The sequence below is a fragment of the Hoplias malabaricus genome, chromosome 14 (assembly GCF_029633855.1).
Source record: "Hoplias malabaricus isolate fHopMal1 chromosome 14, fHopMal1.hap1, whole genome shotgun sequence".
Classification (NCBI taxonomy): domain Eukaryota; kingdom Metazoa; phylum Chordata; class Actinopteri; order Characiformes; family Erythrinidae; genus Hoplias; species Hoplias malabaricus.
Window position 1 is genome coordinate 10,387,891 of NC_089813.1, and position 16,836 is coordinate 10,404,726.

Below are 16,836 nucleotides of genomic sequence, written 5' to 3' on the forward strand. Positions count from 1 at the left end.
AATTATAATTATATATACATTTTTGATAATAATACTGGCAAGATTATATTTTTTTCTGTAATTTTACTACAGTAATAATAATAATAAAATAATAATAATCATAATAATAATAATATTTTTACTATAAATATTATAGTTAAATACAAGTTAAAAAATAAACGCATGTTTTACAATTATTATTCCACAAAGATTGTCGTCATTAATCTATAGATTATGCTGGTTATTTTCCCCCATGTTACTGTACTGTTACTGTTTTGTAAATGATCAAACCTGAACTTTGACCGCTCTGATCACCTTTTCAGACATTTATCGACTTTCTAAGCAAAAAACACACACAAAATAATCTATAAGGCAAATCATTTCAGCGTTCAAGTTGTTGACAGTGTTGACTGCCTACGAGAAACAACAGAAACGTCACACGCAACAGGGCGATAAATGATAAAACAGGACTTTTAGGAGTTATCTTAATAAATAGTGAGTACAGTCAAAAAGACAGAATCCAACCAGTGCACCTCATCTATTGAATTATTTTATATGATTATATTAATTTTACCTCGTGCGCAAGCTGTTTATCTGCCAGACGCCTTGGCAAAACCAACTAATTAAAATACAATATTAAAATCAGCAGTGATTAAATGAACCGTGTGGATATCCTTCAGTTGACACTGTGTAATCCACTCTGCTGCACTGACAACTCCATACATCCCTCAACAAAAGCAGCTTCATACACTCACTCACCTGTATCAGAATGAAATAATGATAATGTTCCCGTCTTGAAAATGTTCACAGCGGCTACTAAAAAAGTCCCAGAATCATTTTCCTCGAAGTGGAACTGCCCCACGCACAACTCTTTGGCTGAAGGTGGTAATTGCTCTTATGGAGAAAAAGACGTCAACAAAGCAGTCCTCGCAGGGTTTGAAGGGCTGTTGGTGGAAGGAAATCTGAGGAAGGTGTAGGCTGTGTGGGAGCTGATTAAGCAGGTTAGGCTAATAGTTTTCTCTGAGTGCTAGGCTGGGATGGGTTGGGTTGTGTTGGGGGAGAGATGGGGGACAGGAGGGAGGCGTTAGCCGCCGTTTGGACTCACACGAGCGGGAAACACGACTCTCTCACCAGGGGACCATCACCCAGCCTCATCCAGCACTCTCTCTCAGGCTCTCAGCCCAGAAACAGACAGATTTAGGCATTGGGTTAATCCGCCTGAAAGTGGAAATGGCAATATTTCCTTGTTACGAAGTCTATAAAAAGACCAACTGTGTTTTTGTTTTGCTTTTGTATTTTTATATCACATCTGAACCAATCCCAAATGTTAATTGTGTTTCTTTTTTTGATAAACAAAGGGGTAGCCTATTATCCTTAAAAAAAAAAGGCAGCCTATTTTCGCCATGGATATTGTGACAGCTAATATATTTCATATGCACATTTTCCTTCATATTTATATCCCTTAATAAGAAACAATCCGTTTTATTACAGTTCTTTCAAGAGACTTATATGTAAATGAGCTCAGCTCTCATAGGCTGTCCTCTACGTCGTACGCAAAAAGCAGCCCTCACTGAATACCTCCTTTTAGATTCCGTGTGAATGAGTCCGGAAAAACTGCTCGAAACGGAACAGACAGAACTGGCCTACTAAAATCCTAATGCTAATGATTACATTATGATTTATCTTTTAATTAAAACGATTACACATTCTGAACATGGACATGTATATTAGCCTCAATAGAATTGAGTTTTATCTTGTTGAAATGACCATGTGATGTTTTAGATTATTTATGAGCTAAATAAGGCCTGATAAGTGTTGTGAGGCCTGATGTTGTTTACATGAGGCAAAGAGGCAGAAGTAAACCATGACATATGCTTCTCAACACAGTCTCAAAGTGGTGAATTCAGACAGCCAGTGTTTCTTACATTATAAACCTAAGGAACCAACCCTGTTTACATGGGAAAGGCCTTGGAGCTGCCTACCAGCGGTGGAGTGGTAGTGGAGATAGAGTCAGGGATTAATTGTGTATTTTAAGATTTGCTGAATGAAGATAAAAGTGTTAAATCTTGGACCCAGTGATTCTGGGTAGGCTATGGACCAACTGTAATGCATAAGAAGTTACGTAGAATATATGAATTAATTCATATTTGTACATCTGTAGTTCTGAGATTCGTTTTTCAGGTTTTAAATCTAAAAGGAGATTTTAAATCTAGTGGGTTTTTTCTGCTAAATTTAGTTCCCTGTTGGTTGAGGTAACATTTTGTTTTTAATGTAAAGTAAGGATAATGATGTGTTAAACTGAACAAATAAACACTGCATTACAATGTTCTAAATATGTTCTCTACACAGGATGTGTAATTCATTTAGGAAATCAATATGTATTTTGCAAACTACTCTTTTTTATTGTTGATTTTCATGAAAATAAATAGCCTGTCATTGAATTTAAAATTTATAAATTTTTTCAATTAAGTGACAGTTTATGGAATGCATACATTTCGTTACCATTAAAATCTTTCATTTAAAAAAACAGAATCTTATGGGACTTTTAAAAACTACTATTCCCATGATGCACCTGGATGGCGCTGATTGGCTGTGACCGCCACAAATCTGTGACGTATCACACACGGCTCGCTTCCGAAACAACGAACAACAACTGTCCGATGGAGAAAAGAGGTGCTTTTAGATGGAAGGTTTAGTCGGAAAACTACGTCTTTCCAACTTTAAACACACGAGGATACAAACATTTCAGTTTAATAAGGTAAAGTTCCGACCAATAACAATGAACCGAATCATTTGGGGTAAAGTATACGATATTAAATGGTCGGTTTAGTTGGCTAATATTACTCGTGTTTGATTGAAGCTAAATTAACGTTAATTCAGCTTACGTTAGAAAGAGCTAGTAAATATTTGGGGGCATGTTGAAGCAAAATATTTGTCAGTTCACTGAAATAATGAATTAAGTAGAATAAACATCGCCACAAAAACTAAAATTAAGTGAACATCAAAGTAATGACAGGACGGTATCAGCTCAGGTTTATTGTTTCCCATGTAACTATGGTTACTGTGGAGTAAACAGATGGCTTTTATGTTCTATGTCTTTCTAAAATAAATGCAAAAAATACAGAGGTGTGAGCATCAGGACATAATGAAATGATCCATAAAATGTCGTTAAAAACGTGCTACATATTTAGCGCTAAAATGGAACTGACAGTATTTTGCTAAACATCAGAACATTCATTCATTCATTATTTAAATTAAGTAAAACTACTCTGACATGTTATTATTAATTACTGTTAACATTCTTAATAAATAAATAAATACCCCAGTCAATACTGTGGCTGTTTTTGCAGTGTTACAAAAACACAGATTCAGACAGCTAGTGTTTAATACGTCACAGATGTAAAGAACCAATCCTGTCAATTTGCACGGTGGGCTTTTTGAGCTGCAGGCCAGTGGCAAAAGGGTGCGTGGACATGGAGTCAGGGACTGATTGCATATTCATAGATCCTTGCATACTGAATAAAATTACATGTGTACACTGCTCACACTGAAAAGCCATAGTGACACGCAAACAGGAATTTCCTATGAGATTAGGACATTTTTTAGGTTACATATATAGGCAAGTGGCATGGCGACAGAATAATAAGTGACCAACAAAGTGGGTATTTTCTCTACTTCTCTACTATGCAACAAAATGTAAGAAAGATTGATGATGATTCCTTGGATTTCAAGAGATTTCTTACAAAAACAGAGAATATTGTAAGCAGTTGTCAGAGTCTACATTTCGACAGCTCAGTGATTAAGTTCTTCATAATGTGAATTCCTTGCCAGAGCAAGAAAAAAAAACCTAATTTTATTCAGGATAGGTGTAAAAAATGCTGCCACCAAGGCTTTATCAGAAAACCATTGTTTGCTTTGGTAAAGTCAATGTGGCGCCATCATGTGTTTGAGCAGTTTCCTGGTTTCCAGGCAGTAAGGTATTTTAAATGGCCCATTACAAGGAAAATACATTTTCATTGCTATTCCAAAATCAGAGTGGTATGTAAATATTATTAAAATATACAACAAAATCATTCGGTTCCAATCAATACTCTAAAATCCAAAGATGCAGCATTAGACAAATTTGAATCATTTTTGTGATATTTACATACATTCTCCTAATTAGCATTCAGCAGTTTAGTCCTGAATATTCATACAGAAATTATAAGGAGTTTTCATCTTTATTGCTTTGGCTCATTTATATATATATATATATAAAACCAGTCATAATGATACAGTAACAAAAGCAGCCTTTTTATTTCTACAGTAGGAAGAGAGATTAGAAAATTGTCATGTAAAATTAATTTTCTTTTTAAAAATGTTTTTGGTTGTATACAAAAATGTAAATTTTAGGTTATATTGCGGGTATCCATTGGGCTCTTAGGTCACACGGCCTAGAAGTCTGTGCAGTATTTTCATTTTTTTTACTTATGTGATGGATGCAATAAATAAGTCAATTTCTTCTAAATCACAGCAACAGTTGTTACCAAAGATTCCCAGTGCTTTGGCATGAATTTTTCCGAGGTCTTCAAGCAGTCCAATCAACTGTGCAAAGTCTCTCCGGATGGACAGTATTTGGTATGAATTTAGTCTGTTTGATATAAGTTATGTAAACAGTCATTTGGCCAAGGAAATGCCACGCAAATAATTATACTTTAAATGTAGATAAACTTTAAAGTGTTAAGTTTATATATAGTGGCAGGATATGACAAACTTTTAGACCCATTTGCGTCTTGCATAAGAACTGTGAGATTTTTCCCTTTCTTTAACTACCCCTCCGTTCCTCTTGCTTTTGTAGGCCACCTGTGTTCAGTATCGCCTGGTAGTGCGCGATGTCAACACGCTGCAGATTTTGCAGCTGTACACCTGTCTTGACCAGGTGGCTCATATGGAGTGGTCTTCAGACTCACTTTTCATCCTCTGTGCTATGTACAAAAGAGGACTGGTACAGGTATGCAGATCTAGCTTTGATGAAAATCAGTATATAAACAGGATTTAATCAAAGAGAACGAGATAACTCAGAAGGCAGCACCTATGGCCTTAGTAGGACTGCCTTGAATAACTTGTGAACATTAAATGTCATTAAATCTGAAGACATAACTGTAAGAGCAAAATATATAAAACACAGCCCACATTCACTTTCAAATAAATAAAATGTTTTCTTACCTTTGTAAAGGTAGCCAGCGCCAGTCTTTCATTTTGCTTTAGGCAGAAGAGGGCAGGTGATGTGAAACCTATGAACAGTGTGTTTCTTGCCAGTGATTGTGTGTATGTTTGTGTCTGTGTGCATGGGCACGTTTCTTTCTCTTGCTCTCGCTCTCTTTTTTTCAGGTGTGGTCTCTGGAGCAGCCAGAATGGCACTGTAAGATAGATGAGGGCTCGATCGGACTAGTCTCCTCACGCTGGAGTCCAGACGGACGTCACATTCTCAACACCACAGAGTTCCATGTAAGTGTGAAATCAGGAGGAGTCCATCCCGCGCCATGTCAACTGTTGCTGCCTGTAACTAAAGACCTGAAAATAGAAGGCAGTCGGGAGGACCAGGGCTAGCTTAAACCCGCAAATAACCTGTCATAGGGCACAGAGCCCTGAACTATGTCCAGAGCCTGGCTTTAGTTCTATTGGAGCATGGCATTCTACAATGTGAATTTCAAGTGAATAACAGCAAACATGCAGTTCAGGTGATGTTTCAGGGGTTTAAAATGTCTAAACCTGGATGGGGTTTGTAAGTTTTTACAGGTTTCTGGGGGGAAGTAAATAGAAGGCAGGTATGAACTGAATCAGAAACCACACTTTGCTTATTATGTTTTATTTATATGTCACAGACAATGCTTATTAACCCAAAAATAAGTGTGCCAGTATCAGCAAACTGGATATTTTCAAACTGAAGTCCTAGATGTGACTGAAATTCAAATTTCACCTGTCACACATATTATTGCCGATTATTATTATGTTTTGAATGACTATTTAAATTAGACATACCCTCTTGCTTTTTGGTCAAGTTGCTGGGATACAGCTATTGCTTTAAATTCACTAATAACAAAATAGTTGTGTACTGCATGTATCTCTCCTGCTGAGGTGTTTTTTGACAATGGAAGAGGAAAGGCTTTGACCTCACTCTCCCTCCATCTCTTCTCCATCTCAATCACTTTCTTTCCATCTCACGTCTTTGCCTGTTTGGATTACACTTTGGCTGAATGCCAGAGCTGGAGCTGCCTGCTGCCTGAACTTGACTCCTAGAATCACTGACAGGTGCTGAGACGGAGAGCAGCTGTGTCTGGGAATGAAGGGGGACATGGTGTGCAGTGTGTCTGTGAGCCTGTGGCATTCTTACTTTGTGCTTGTTGTCTCTCCCATTCAGTAGTCAAATCTATACTTTATCTTCCCCCCCTCCATTTGATGCAGGTGCTTGTTGACTTGAGTGTGCTGTCTGGACAGAAGGTTCGTTTCAAAAGAAGAATCCATTAGTAGTGCTGTACATATGGTCATATTGATGACATAGATGGCTGGAATATAAAAGTTTGCCCTCATATACACATTTTTATTGCCTCTAATTATCCCCACTGGAGTACTGAGTGTTCTTATTTTGTGGGGTTTCGTTTTGCACGTTAATCTAATGCAGTTTTGTTATGGGCTGTTGGAGGATGCTTGTTGCTATGTCAACCTGATTTGGTTAACAGGTGACTTGTTAAGCTTTGCAGTAGCTGAAGAATTTCTTCTTAGTTGAGAGGTTAAGAGTTCAGACCTCAGCCCCAGCTGACATCACCTTCACCCTAGACAAAAATTCATTAAGCTTTTACCAAACCGGGGTACATGACGCTGCTTCGGTTTCACGATACTCATAAACAGGATGCTAAATTAACTTGTTCAGGAACAGCTGCCTGGTGTTCTTATGACCAGTGCCCTCTCCTGAACAGTTTATCCAGAGACAGGAGGGATATGTTGCCAGTGTGTTTCATCACAGCTGACAGGAGCATGCTAGTGGATTTATATTAATCTGCGTGTGTTCACTTGTGGTAGACCAAGTTTACAGAAGCGCACTACAACTATCTGTGACGGTCACACATGTGTTTCAATGTTGCTGAATCACAGTAATATATAAATAAAGAAATGATGGAAATGAAATTTCCCAAACATTATTACTTTCCTTTATAAGCTCATTATAGTATTTATGCCAAATGCAGCACTTTGATGTGTCACATGATTTGTTTGTGAACATCACAAGTCAAAAATATAGCGGTAAGGCCCTGAATCCTGCACAGTTTAGTGATCTTTTATTATTCAGACACACCTGATCCTACTCAGCAGTTACAATTCTAATCAAGTTTAACAGAGATGCACAATGATATCGAATTGCTATTAGCAGAAAATTTACTTTAAAAATAATTCAGATAATTTTCAAAAATGTTTTCCCTTTGGTTGCACGGGTTTCCACTGTGTGCTTAGGTGTCCATAGGTGTGTGTGCCCTGCGATGGACTGCCGTCACCTCCAGGGTGCGTGCCTGCCTTGCGCCCAGTGATTCAGCGTGGGCTCTGGACCCACAGCGACCCTGAACTGGTTACGCGCTGACAGACAATGAATAAATGAACGATTGGTGATTTATAGATTGTAGTGTTAGTAAATTAACAATAGCAGCCTAATATCAGGGTAAACAGCTGTTGGTGTGATGATAATAGGGTGTACTACAAAACACTTCTACTTGCCTAAAAGGTATTGCTTCATTTTTATAATTTAAAAATGTTGTGATAAGAATATATATAAGAGTTGCTGTTTAATAATTAGCTGGTAAACTACAGTGAGGGGCATTTGCTGTGAGACTAGAACACCTCAACAGAGACTCCTCACTCATTTTAATTTGCTCACAAGAAAATCAGAAATACCCACAGCACAAATGTCAAATGTTTCATCATCACTGTTTTGCGATGTCACATGCTGATTGGATGAGCAGAAAAAAATGGCTAGCGAATGTTTATTTATTTATTTAATGCAAACTCTTAATTAAACCATTGCTATGCCCACTTTGTGCACTGCACTTGTGCAATTAAATTACTTTCTTCAGATGAGGAAATCCATCTGTGGTTTTCTCTAGGAGTTCTGCGTTTACAGACCAGGTGGAGAGGTGATGGTATTAAAAACTGAAACCAACAAACTGCTTTCTGAAATACATGTCTTCATAAGTAATACCCACAGTTTCCCTCAAGTTATTCAAAGGCTTCAACAAATCAAACTAAATCTGTTAACATAAGCCTGCCATTTTTGTCTTGGTGTAATGTTGCGGACATTGCTGAAGCTTCTTTGGAGTTTCTTAAGAAGGGGTCTATATCAGTTTGAGGGCTCCATAATTACAAGCAAGCTAACACTTTGTTCCAGGTGTTAAATGTAATCCATGTGTTTGGTGAGTGATGATACGAGTCTTGAGAAAGAGAAGTAACTCAAGGGCAGTGGTGAACAGTATACCGTTCGAATGATCCTGCATTGTTTGGGATCTTACCAACAATGCGTGGCAGCCTGGGGCCTTTGGGCTGCAGCTAATGCTTAGCATTTATACTGTGAGCCGTTAGAAATCTGTGAGTGTAAGCAGCCTCTGTGGTTTAACGATGGTCCGGGGTGGTATCTGCCGCCCCCTCAGCACGTCTGCCTGGCTGTATCAGATGCAGGCGAGAATCAAGTGTAATAGGAGAATTGGGACTGTATCGTTTTAAAAATGTTTTCTAGATGTGGAATGCTCTGACCTAATCCTCTGCTGACAGACAGGTCTATGTAAAGATACTTGGAAATGTCACTCAAGCTTTCCACATACAAAAGGGGTTTTCCAAATGTGAATGAGTGGTTCATTTCATTCCCCTACAATGTATGCCATAAATCTATTACCTTGAGTCCAATCACTGGGCCCATGGTTTCACTCTCTCTATTTTAGGCTTTTGGTGTAAGTAAATTAAACACATCTTGTTTTTCTAATGAGAACTTGTAGACTATCAATTTTTGGATGGGTTTAAAGACTGAAACTTTTTTAATTCCAGATTATTTTTTCCACTTAAGATTAAAAAAAGTTGTGTTTTTATTATTTTATTGGCTCTGAACATCTTTCTGAAACACATCAGTGTGTTTGCTTGAGTAGTTCCATGGCTGTCTTAAAGGAATAGTGCAGTTTCTGCAGCGCTGAGCCCAGAGTTGCAACCACAGAGTCTCTGTTCTCCCTATTACAGGTCAGTGAAGCATCCAAACTATTTTGAAGCTGAAATGTTAAGGTAAAAATCTTACATACTGTTCCTTGTACAGATGTCCAGTGATTTAATATGGCTCAATTCCCAGCTAAGTGATTTTTAATCAGATTAGACATATGTATTAGACTGGTATCTGTGTCAGAAAGAAAGAGGTATCATGCCATCTCTACTGTGTTCACCGTTGCAGTGTTGTTTCATACAGCAGTGTAGGGGCTGCAGCTGTCGTGGTGCTGAATGTTCCTCTGTGGTTTCAGACCCGGTGGTGACGCGTGTCAGCCTCAGCTGGCACAGTGAATCTATGAAGGCGTTAGTCTCACCAGTTACCCAGGACCACTAGCAAACATGGCAACATAGGGAAACATCTCCCACCTACTTCTCCACTGTCCTCACGGTCTTAGATTTCAAATCTGCCAAGCCCCTCACTCTCTCACGCCCCGCTCTTTCCAGCCGGTAATGGCGAGAGGGGGTCATCTCCTGATGTGTTGGCCCTGTATCAATGCTTGTTTCCATAGAACTGAGAAGGAAAGAGGTGATGGTTAGGGATATTCGTGAAGTACAGCTGTAGAGCATAGCTCATTCCATCCAGGGGTGAAGACAGATAGCCACAGGAGAGAGGGCAGCTGATGCACATCAGGTATCCTTCCAGCCTTGAGTCCAGCGTAGAGCAGCAGGGGAGCACAGATATTATAACACCCGCTATTGTAGGCTTCTTTAGGCTTGCAAGTAAACATAGTTGGTTTTGTATGATCAGCCTTCATCTTTATAAATGTGGTGGTGAAAATTATTTTGATAAAATGATCTCCATAATCTTGGAAACCCCGGTCACGGAAGCAGGCCGTCCAAGGCTGCACAGTGGCCAAGGATCTCGGTTACCATTCACACTTCAGGTTTGAAACTTTGTCACTTCTGCTAGCCCATATTACTTCTACAGAGCAATGCAAGGATCTTGGCTAAAGGACAAGACGAGTTTAGTTCACTATTTCACAGCGCTCTGATAGACAAGCGGGATCAGAGGCAGAGGATGAGGAGATGCACGCACACTAGATTGACTTACCAAGTTGTAAATAAGTGCATAAGAGCCTTACACTCTGCACACCACTCATACCTGAGGTTAGACACGTTTTTTACTGATAGTACGGATTAATTAAAACAGAGCCATGCTCAGCAAAACATAAAAGCACTACTCAGTATGTCAAACTAGATTATCCGTGACGTTTATTGTAATCTGCGATAAGAACATCAGTAAAATCAGGGACAGATGTTTGATGATTAGCTCTGGATCAGAGAAAAGTCTGGGTGATTTTATACTCCTCTAGTGGACACTTGTTATTGGGAATTCATTTCATTTTATTAATCTGTACACACACCGCTGGACATCTGTGTCCTCAATGGGTGCATCTTAACATAGCTGGATTTACCAATTATAATGGACGAGTGGATTCTGTTAAACAACTACGTGCCCAGTAATTTTTAGCACTGATGCGGGAATTAAGGAGTCAGTCTGCAAAAAAAGATATCATCATTAAATGATAATGACATCCCATTTGTAACAGATCTGGCTTTAACACATGGTCTTATCATCACACTTTCACATCAGAATGATTTTCCCTTGGCTAAGCTTCAGCATGGACCCGAGTGGACACTTTCATGTGCTCCCCCTAGTATTGCTGACCCTCATTAATTGCAGCATCTGGTAGACTGAGTGTCTGTGTTCAAGGACAAGATGTTACATGTTATTTTTGATCCTTCTGCACCCCTGTGCCCATCCTTTGGCAGAGTGCCCATCTTACACTTGGTGTAAATCTCTTTAAAGCAAAGTGACATTAACACTTGACTATCTTTTATCAAGTGTCTTGTGCATCTTCATCCTTGTGTCCTTGGCATTTTTGGTTCTTGTCCAGCAGTCAGAAGCATTTATTTATATATTTGAATATCGCAGAATGAAAGACTTGAGTTGAGTGTTTGGTATATTCCTAATAGCGGTTCTCTCTTTTTAAAATTATTTTTTTATTCTGGTTTTAAGTAGGCAGCACACTTAGAATGGCATCACTTAAATACACTATGTAAACTGCATCTGTGTGCATTTTAATATATAATACATGTTATTTGTATCATACTTATTTCTTGCCTCTTTTCTGTTCACAGTTGAGAATCACTGTGTGGTCTCTGTGTAACAAATCTGTGTCATACATCAAGTATCCTAAGGCCTGTCAGAAAGGTAAGTGATTGATTGTGATGGATGAGTTGTACACAGGGTAAAAGCCAAGATGAAACACTGTGTGTGTGTTTGAGATTGTGTCCATGTTATGTGTCTGGAGGGAGACTTCAGGACAGGGTCATGGTAAAGGAGTCTACACGTGAATCATGGCGTGGGTTAACCTGTAACCTCAGGCTTGGCCCCTGGCCCTGCAGCCAACTATGTGCACTCACTGACAGCTGGGCTGCCCTGCTCAGTAAATGTCACATAATCCTCATGACCAGTCTGTCCACATCTAGGGCCAGGGATGGGTTCTGGGCACTGGACTCTGTTCAGAACAGACACTGTTAGCTGTAGTGTTACACTGGCCCTGGCCTAAAACAACAGAACATGCTGCCCCTACACTGGGATTTGTCACAGTTTGTCACCATAGATTGACTGGGCTATAAATTGCATCATGTGAGTGAAAGGTTCAGAATTGTGATCACATGTCCTTGGAAAAGTTTCATGTTTTGTATACAATGAGAGTATGTTATACATGTGACATTGTAGGGATGGACTTCAGTGCAGATGGGCGCTACATGGCTTTAGCTGAGCGACGAGACTGTAAAGATTTCATAAGCATATTTGTGTGCGACGACTGGCATCTTCTCAGGGTAAGCATCTATTATTCTTTCCAAAAACATAACGGATACTTTGAAATCTTAGGAACTGCACTCAAAGGAGCACTGTTTTGTAGCATTTTGAGACAGAGACACAGGACTTGGCTGGAGTGGAGTGGTCTCCAAACGGCTGTGTGCTTGCCATGTGGGATTCATGTCTTGATGTGAGCATTCGTTTTCTTTACACTTACAGCTCTGTAATATTAAAAATAAAATAACCATGTTATTCATTCATAATGGTTGTATGCTGTGACCAATAATCATAGCATTTATAATTAATGTTGTGCAGGAGCTTGCTTTAATTTGGCCCAACAGATGACAGACATTTGTGGATACATTCTATATAACATTATAAAAATACCTAATTTTGCATACGTTAATTACGTGTCAGGGCGGTATGGTGGCGCAGCAGGTAGTGTCACAGTCACACAGCTCCAGGGACCTGTAGGTTGTGGGTTCGATTCCCGCTCCGGGTGACTGTCTGTGAGGAGTGTGGGGTGTTCTCCCTGTGTTTGTGTGGGTTTCCTCCCACAGTCCAAAAACACATGTTGGTAGGTGATTGGCGACTCAAAAGTGTCCGTAGGTGTGAGTGTGTGAGTGAATGTGTGTGTGGCCCTGTGAAGGACTGGCGCCCCCTCCAGGGTGTATTCCCGCCTTGCGCCCAATGATTCCAGGTAGGCTCTGGACCCACCGCGACCCTGAACTGGATAAGGGTTACAGATAATGATTGAATGAATGAATGAATAATTACGTGTCCTTTTTTTGAAAATTTAAATGTGTGATTCTGTAGTACAAGATGCTGTTATACTCCCTGGATGGACGTCTGTTGTCCACCTACAGTGCTTATGAATGGTCACTGGGAATTAAATCAGTTGCCTGGAGTCCCAGTAGCCAGTTCTTGGCCATTGGCAGCTATGATGAGAAGGTATGACAACCTGCTATCACCTGCTTTCAACTTCAGATATGTTCTAAACATATTCTCATGTTTTGTAATGGTAGAATAAGTTAATATATTAGAAATCTAGTGTTGGCGTTCTTGTTACAAGGCACTTTCATTCTCTCTTCTCTCAAACAGTGATGTATTTTATTTCTACCAGGTTCGGATCCTGAACCATATCACCTGGAAGAAACTCATTGAATTTGAGCATCCAGCGACTATAACCAACTCCAAAGCTGTAGGCAGTTTCTCTTCATATTAAGCACCATTTTAAGATTCAACCCACACATCCTTATAATGAAAGCTAGAAATGGCCTAGTAACACTTTTTCTTTTCAAATACCAAAGTCTTTTTATAAATATTTTATATACTGTTAAATTGTGAACCTTCTACCCCCGAATTATTTTCCTGGTTGCTTTTAGGTGGTGTATAAAGAGGTGGAGAAAAGGCCTGTTATTGGCACTGAAGACTTGTCTGTTCATGAGCTTGCTCTCGGGAGCTCCCTCTTTAACTCCCAAAGCAAATGTGAGTCCTCGGAACTGATTGATCAAAAAAAGCTGCATGAAATAAAATTCAAAGTGAGGACATTTTCAATAAGAGGAGTGTTACAACTGAACAGAAGCTACAAAGTTAAATCCTCAACCTTTGATCTCTTAAAAAGATTAAACCTTCTGTAAAATAGAACCAGGTACTGAGACACTGTGATAGATGCACTCAGCCTTAAGCAGTCGAACTCAGTTAATATTAATACATGTTATCCTTAAATAATCAGTTATTGTTGAGGCATCATAGTAACATGGACCTATTATATATCACCCCAAGTAACCTTAAGCCTGGGTTTGTATTATCTCAAGCCATAACTTCAGCTGGGTCGTGCTGCTGAGCCGTATTGGTGTCCTGTGTGGGTGAGCGTGTGTGCTAATATTGCATGCTATGCAGACGGTGGTGTCTCAGTGGAGACCATGGTTGGGAGGCTAGGCATGGTGACAGGGCCATTATGCATTCCGACGCACAGCAAGGATGAGCAACTATTTCTGTAAGCAGACCATTGACTGAGGTCTGCAAATGCCTCTGTATAAATCTCACCAACAAATACATAGTGCTTAGTGTCATGTTTTGACATGAGAGCCCATCTCTAAGCCGTCCATCCCACTCTTAAAAACATGAAACCACCCACACTGACTGTCGTACTTTCCCTCTGTGCCTTCAGCGGCAAACATTCAGAGTTGTTACTAGCACCAAATGTTTCACTGTGCTTCCAAAGATGTGTTCTTAGATTTACACACACTGCGTTTTAAAATCACCGAAATCACTGGTGTGGTTCGTGTAGTAGAATGAAGTGGACCATCACTCAAAAAAGCAGCAGCATATTCCTGAAGTGCAATAAAATTTATGAAGGAGAAATGAATGTTAATTAATATGAGACCTTTGAATGTGCTTTTCTCTGTGAATTGAGCGATCAGTTGACATTATTACCTTGTTTCAGATGAGATCGTTTCACTCCCAGCCCAAGTGCCAGTGGTAAAACCTGATCTGGATCGTGCCAACCCGAAAATTGGGATCTCTGCCATTGCTTTCAGTGCGGACAATCGCTATCTGGCCACAAAGAATGGTAAGAATCTAATTATTTGTATTATTTTTAGGAAACGTAGGTTAGAATTAATGCAAACAACCCTTAAAACCAAAGCCCCTTTCTATATGTAGTGCCCATTCAGTGCCCCTTGCCCCATTTGGCTCCACTAACCGTCATGAGAAGTGTTACAGGCTGCCCACAGGGTCTGGTATTTAGAGACATTTGCTGTTTTAGCTGCTGTGTAATTCCCCTTTATTTCAAACACTGAGCTTATTCTTCCTTGTCAAAACTCCCCGACAAGTGTGTTTTCCTCTTTGGCTCAGCAGAGCTGTGGGGGTGTTAATCACAAGTGCACCACTTAGATGAGGGGGGATTGTCACTGGGGCCATGTCTGTGCTACCGCTGTCCTCACTGACTCTGTGCCAAACCCCTTTCAGACAACATGCCTCAGAGCCTGTGGGTGTGGGACATGCAGCGGCTGGGCCTGCAAGCCGTCCTGGAGCAGACCGCCCCCGTGCGCTGCTTCGTCTGGGACCCCCGCAGACCCCGTCTGGCCCTCTGCACCGGAAACGGCAAAGTCTACATGTGGTCACTGGCTGGCTGTGTGTCCGTGAAGGTGCAGGCAGAAGGTAAGGAACTACACCAGCCTGTAAGACTACACTGAGGACTACACGGAGAACAAAGGATCAAAATGTCCTCATTTACATTAGTAATAGCAGTAATCAGTGTAGTAAAATGCAATGGTAAGAACTGTGAAAGCAGCCACATCAAGGACTGAATTTTGTTAACAGCATGTCAATAAACACAAGTCTATGTGACATAAACATCTCAGTGTAGGACTGGGCAACTGTTGGCGCACTTTGCGCAGTGCTGTTCCATTGTTTGTCGAATACGGTGAAAATGCCAGTAATCAACAATGACAGTGTTCTGCTTATCATGAATCAAGGGTCATAAACGAATGCTATTAATCATAAAAAAGCCCAAAATTAAGCTGTGTTGTCTTATCCTGTGTCTCTGTTCAACAGGCAGTTTTCAGGTGCTTTCTCTCTTCTGGCACGGCACTGGAGACTCCCTGGTCCTTCTGGGGAAAGACCAGCTGTGCCTGTGCTACTTGGCGACAGATGAAGAGAAGTGAGCACCAGACGGGAGCACTAAGGCCTGCAACTTACCCGCCATACCAGCTGACCTGTGGCTTTGCTAGTAAGCACATCAAAATTCAAGAAAGGCCAAAATCAGGTTGCCCTAGTGCGTCTGGGGCTGGGTTTCTGAACATCAACTTTCATTCTTCTGTGTTCTAATAGAGTCTTTGCATCTTTCAAAGTCAGAGAGCTGAACCAAATCGATTAGTAGATAAATAACGACGCTCAATGGGCAAAATCTTGTTTTAGATAAAAAACACATTCTCATATTTGATGACTTTAGTTGTAAGACCATGTGTCCTGTTGGCTTTGAAATGAAATTGACATTAATCCTCACCTACAGCTTAAACTATACATGGTTAAAGCCTAACCTGTAATGTAGCACCTAAAGATGTGGGTGCTTTTCATAAGACCAAAATACACCAGGAGAATACATGTGCGGTCGGCTCACACAAAGTCTTCCTCCACGGCCTGTGAAGTCTTACTAGATTTCTTATAAAGTCTGTCATTGTGATGCCAAAGCACTAGTGTATCACTTTATAATGCAGTTGTCAAAGCTCCTGGCAATGGCCAGTTCATTATTGTTTGGCTTCATTTAATTCCATTGATGTAATTGTTTAAAATACTCAATATTCACAAATGAAGAAGTCATTTTAAAAGGCTTATAAACAAGTCTCTAGCAATGTACTTCACAACTGCAGAATAATCAACCAATGCACCCTAGTTTGGCTCAAAAATCCAGCTGTTGAGATAGAATAAAAAAAAAAAGATAACAAAAAATGCTGCTGTGTCACAACATCCACAAATGTGCAAACATTTCACAATGGGAACTATGGTCAACTTGTTTTTATAGTTGTAGCATGTTGTTTCTCAGGACTAGCTGAATGTAACGTTTCGAAGACCACGTAAGAAGGAAGCTGTTTCATATGTAAATGTGTTTAGGATTATTTTTCTATGTTTAGGATTATTTCTAATAAAATTTTATACAAATAGAAAAGTGGTTTTCTTGACTTGAACTTGGCTTCAACCTGTAGTTCATTCCAAGTAAAAGAAAAAAAAAAGCACAAGTAAAAGAATTGAGTCAT

The 16,836-nt window shown here is 39.8% G+C and overlaps 1 protein-coding gene across 1 annotated transcript; it reads left to right on the forward strand.

Annotated features, from left to right (window-relative positions):
* The first annotated feature begins 2,599 nt into the window (after window positions 1-2,599).
* Window positions 2,600-16,709, forward strand: wrap73 (WD repeat containing, antisense to TP73). The gene is made up of 13 exons (XM_066643231.1): window positions 2,600-2,737; window positions 4,493-4,596; window positions 4,817-4,969; window positions 5,350-5,466; window positions 11,389-11,461; window positions 11,993-12,096; window positions 12,180-12,266; window positions 12,893-13,027; window positions 13,200-13,277; window positions 13,462-13,564; window positions 14,526-14,651; window positions 15,050-15,241; window positions 15,638-16,709. The coding sequence occupies exons 2-13, from the start codon at window positions 4,528-4,530 to the stop codon at window positions 15,745-15,747; spliced, it is 1,347 nt and encodes a 448-aa protein (XP_066499328.1). The 5' UTR covers window positions 2,600-2,737; window positions 4,493-4,527; the 3' UTR covers window positions 15,748-16,709.
* The last annotated feature ends 127 nt before the right edge of the window (window positions 16,710-16,836 follow it).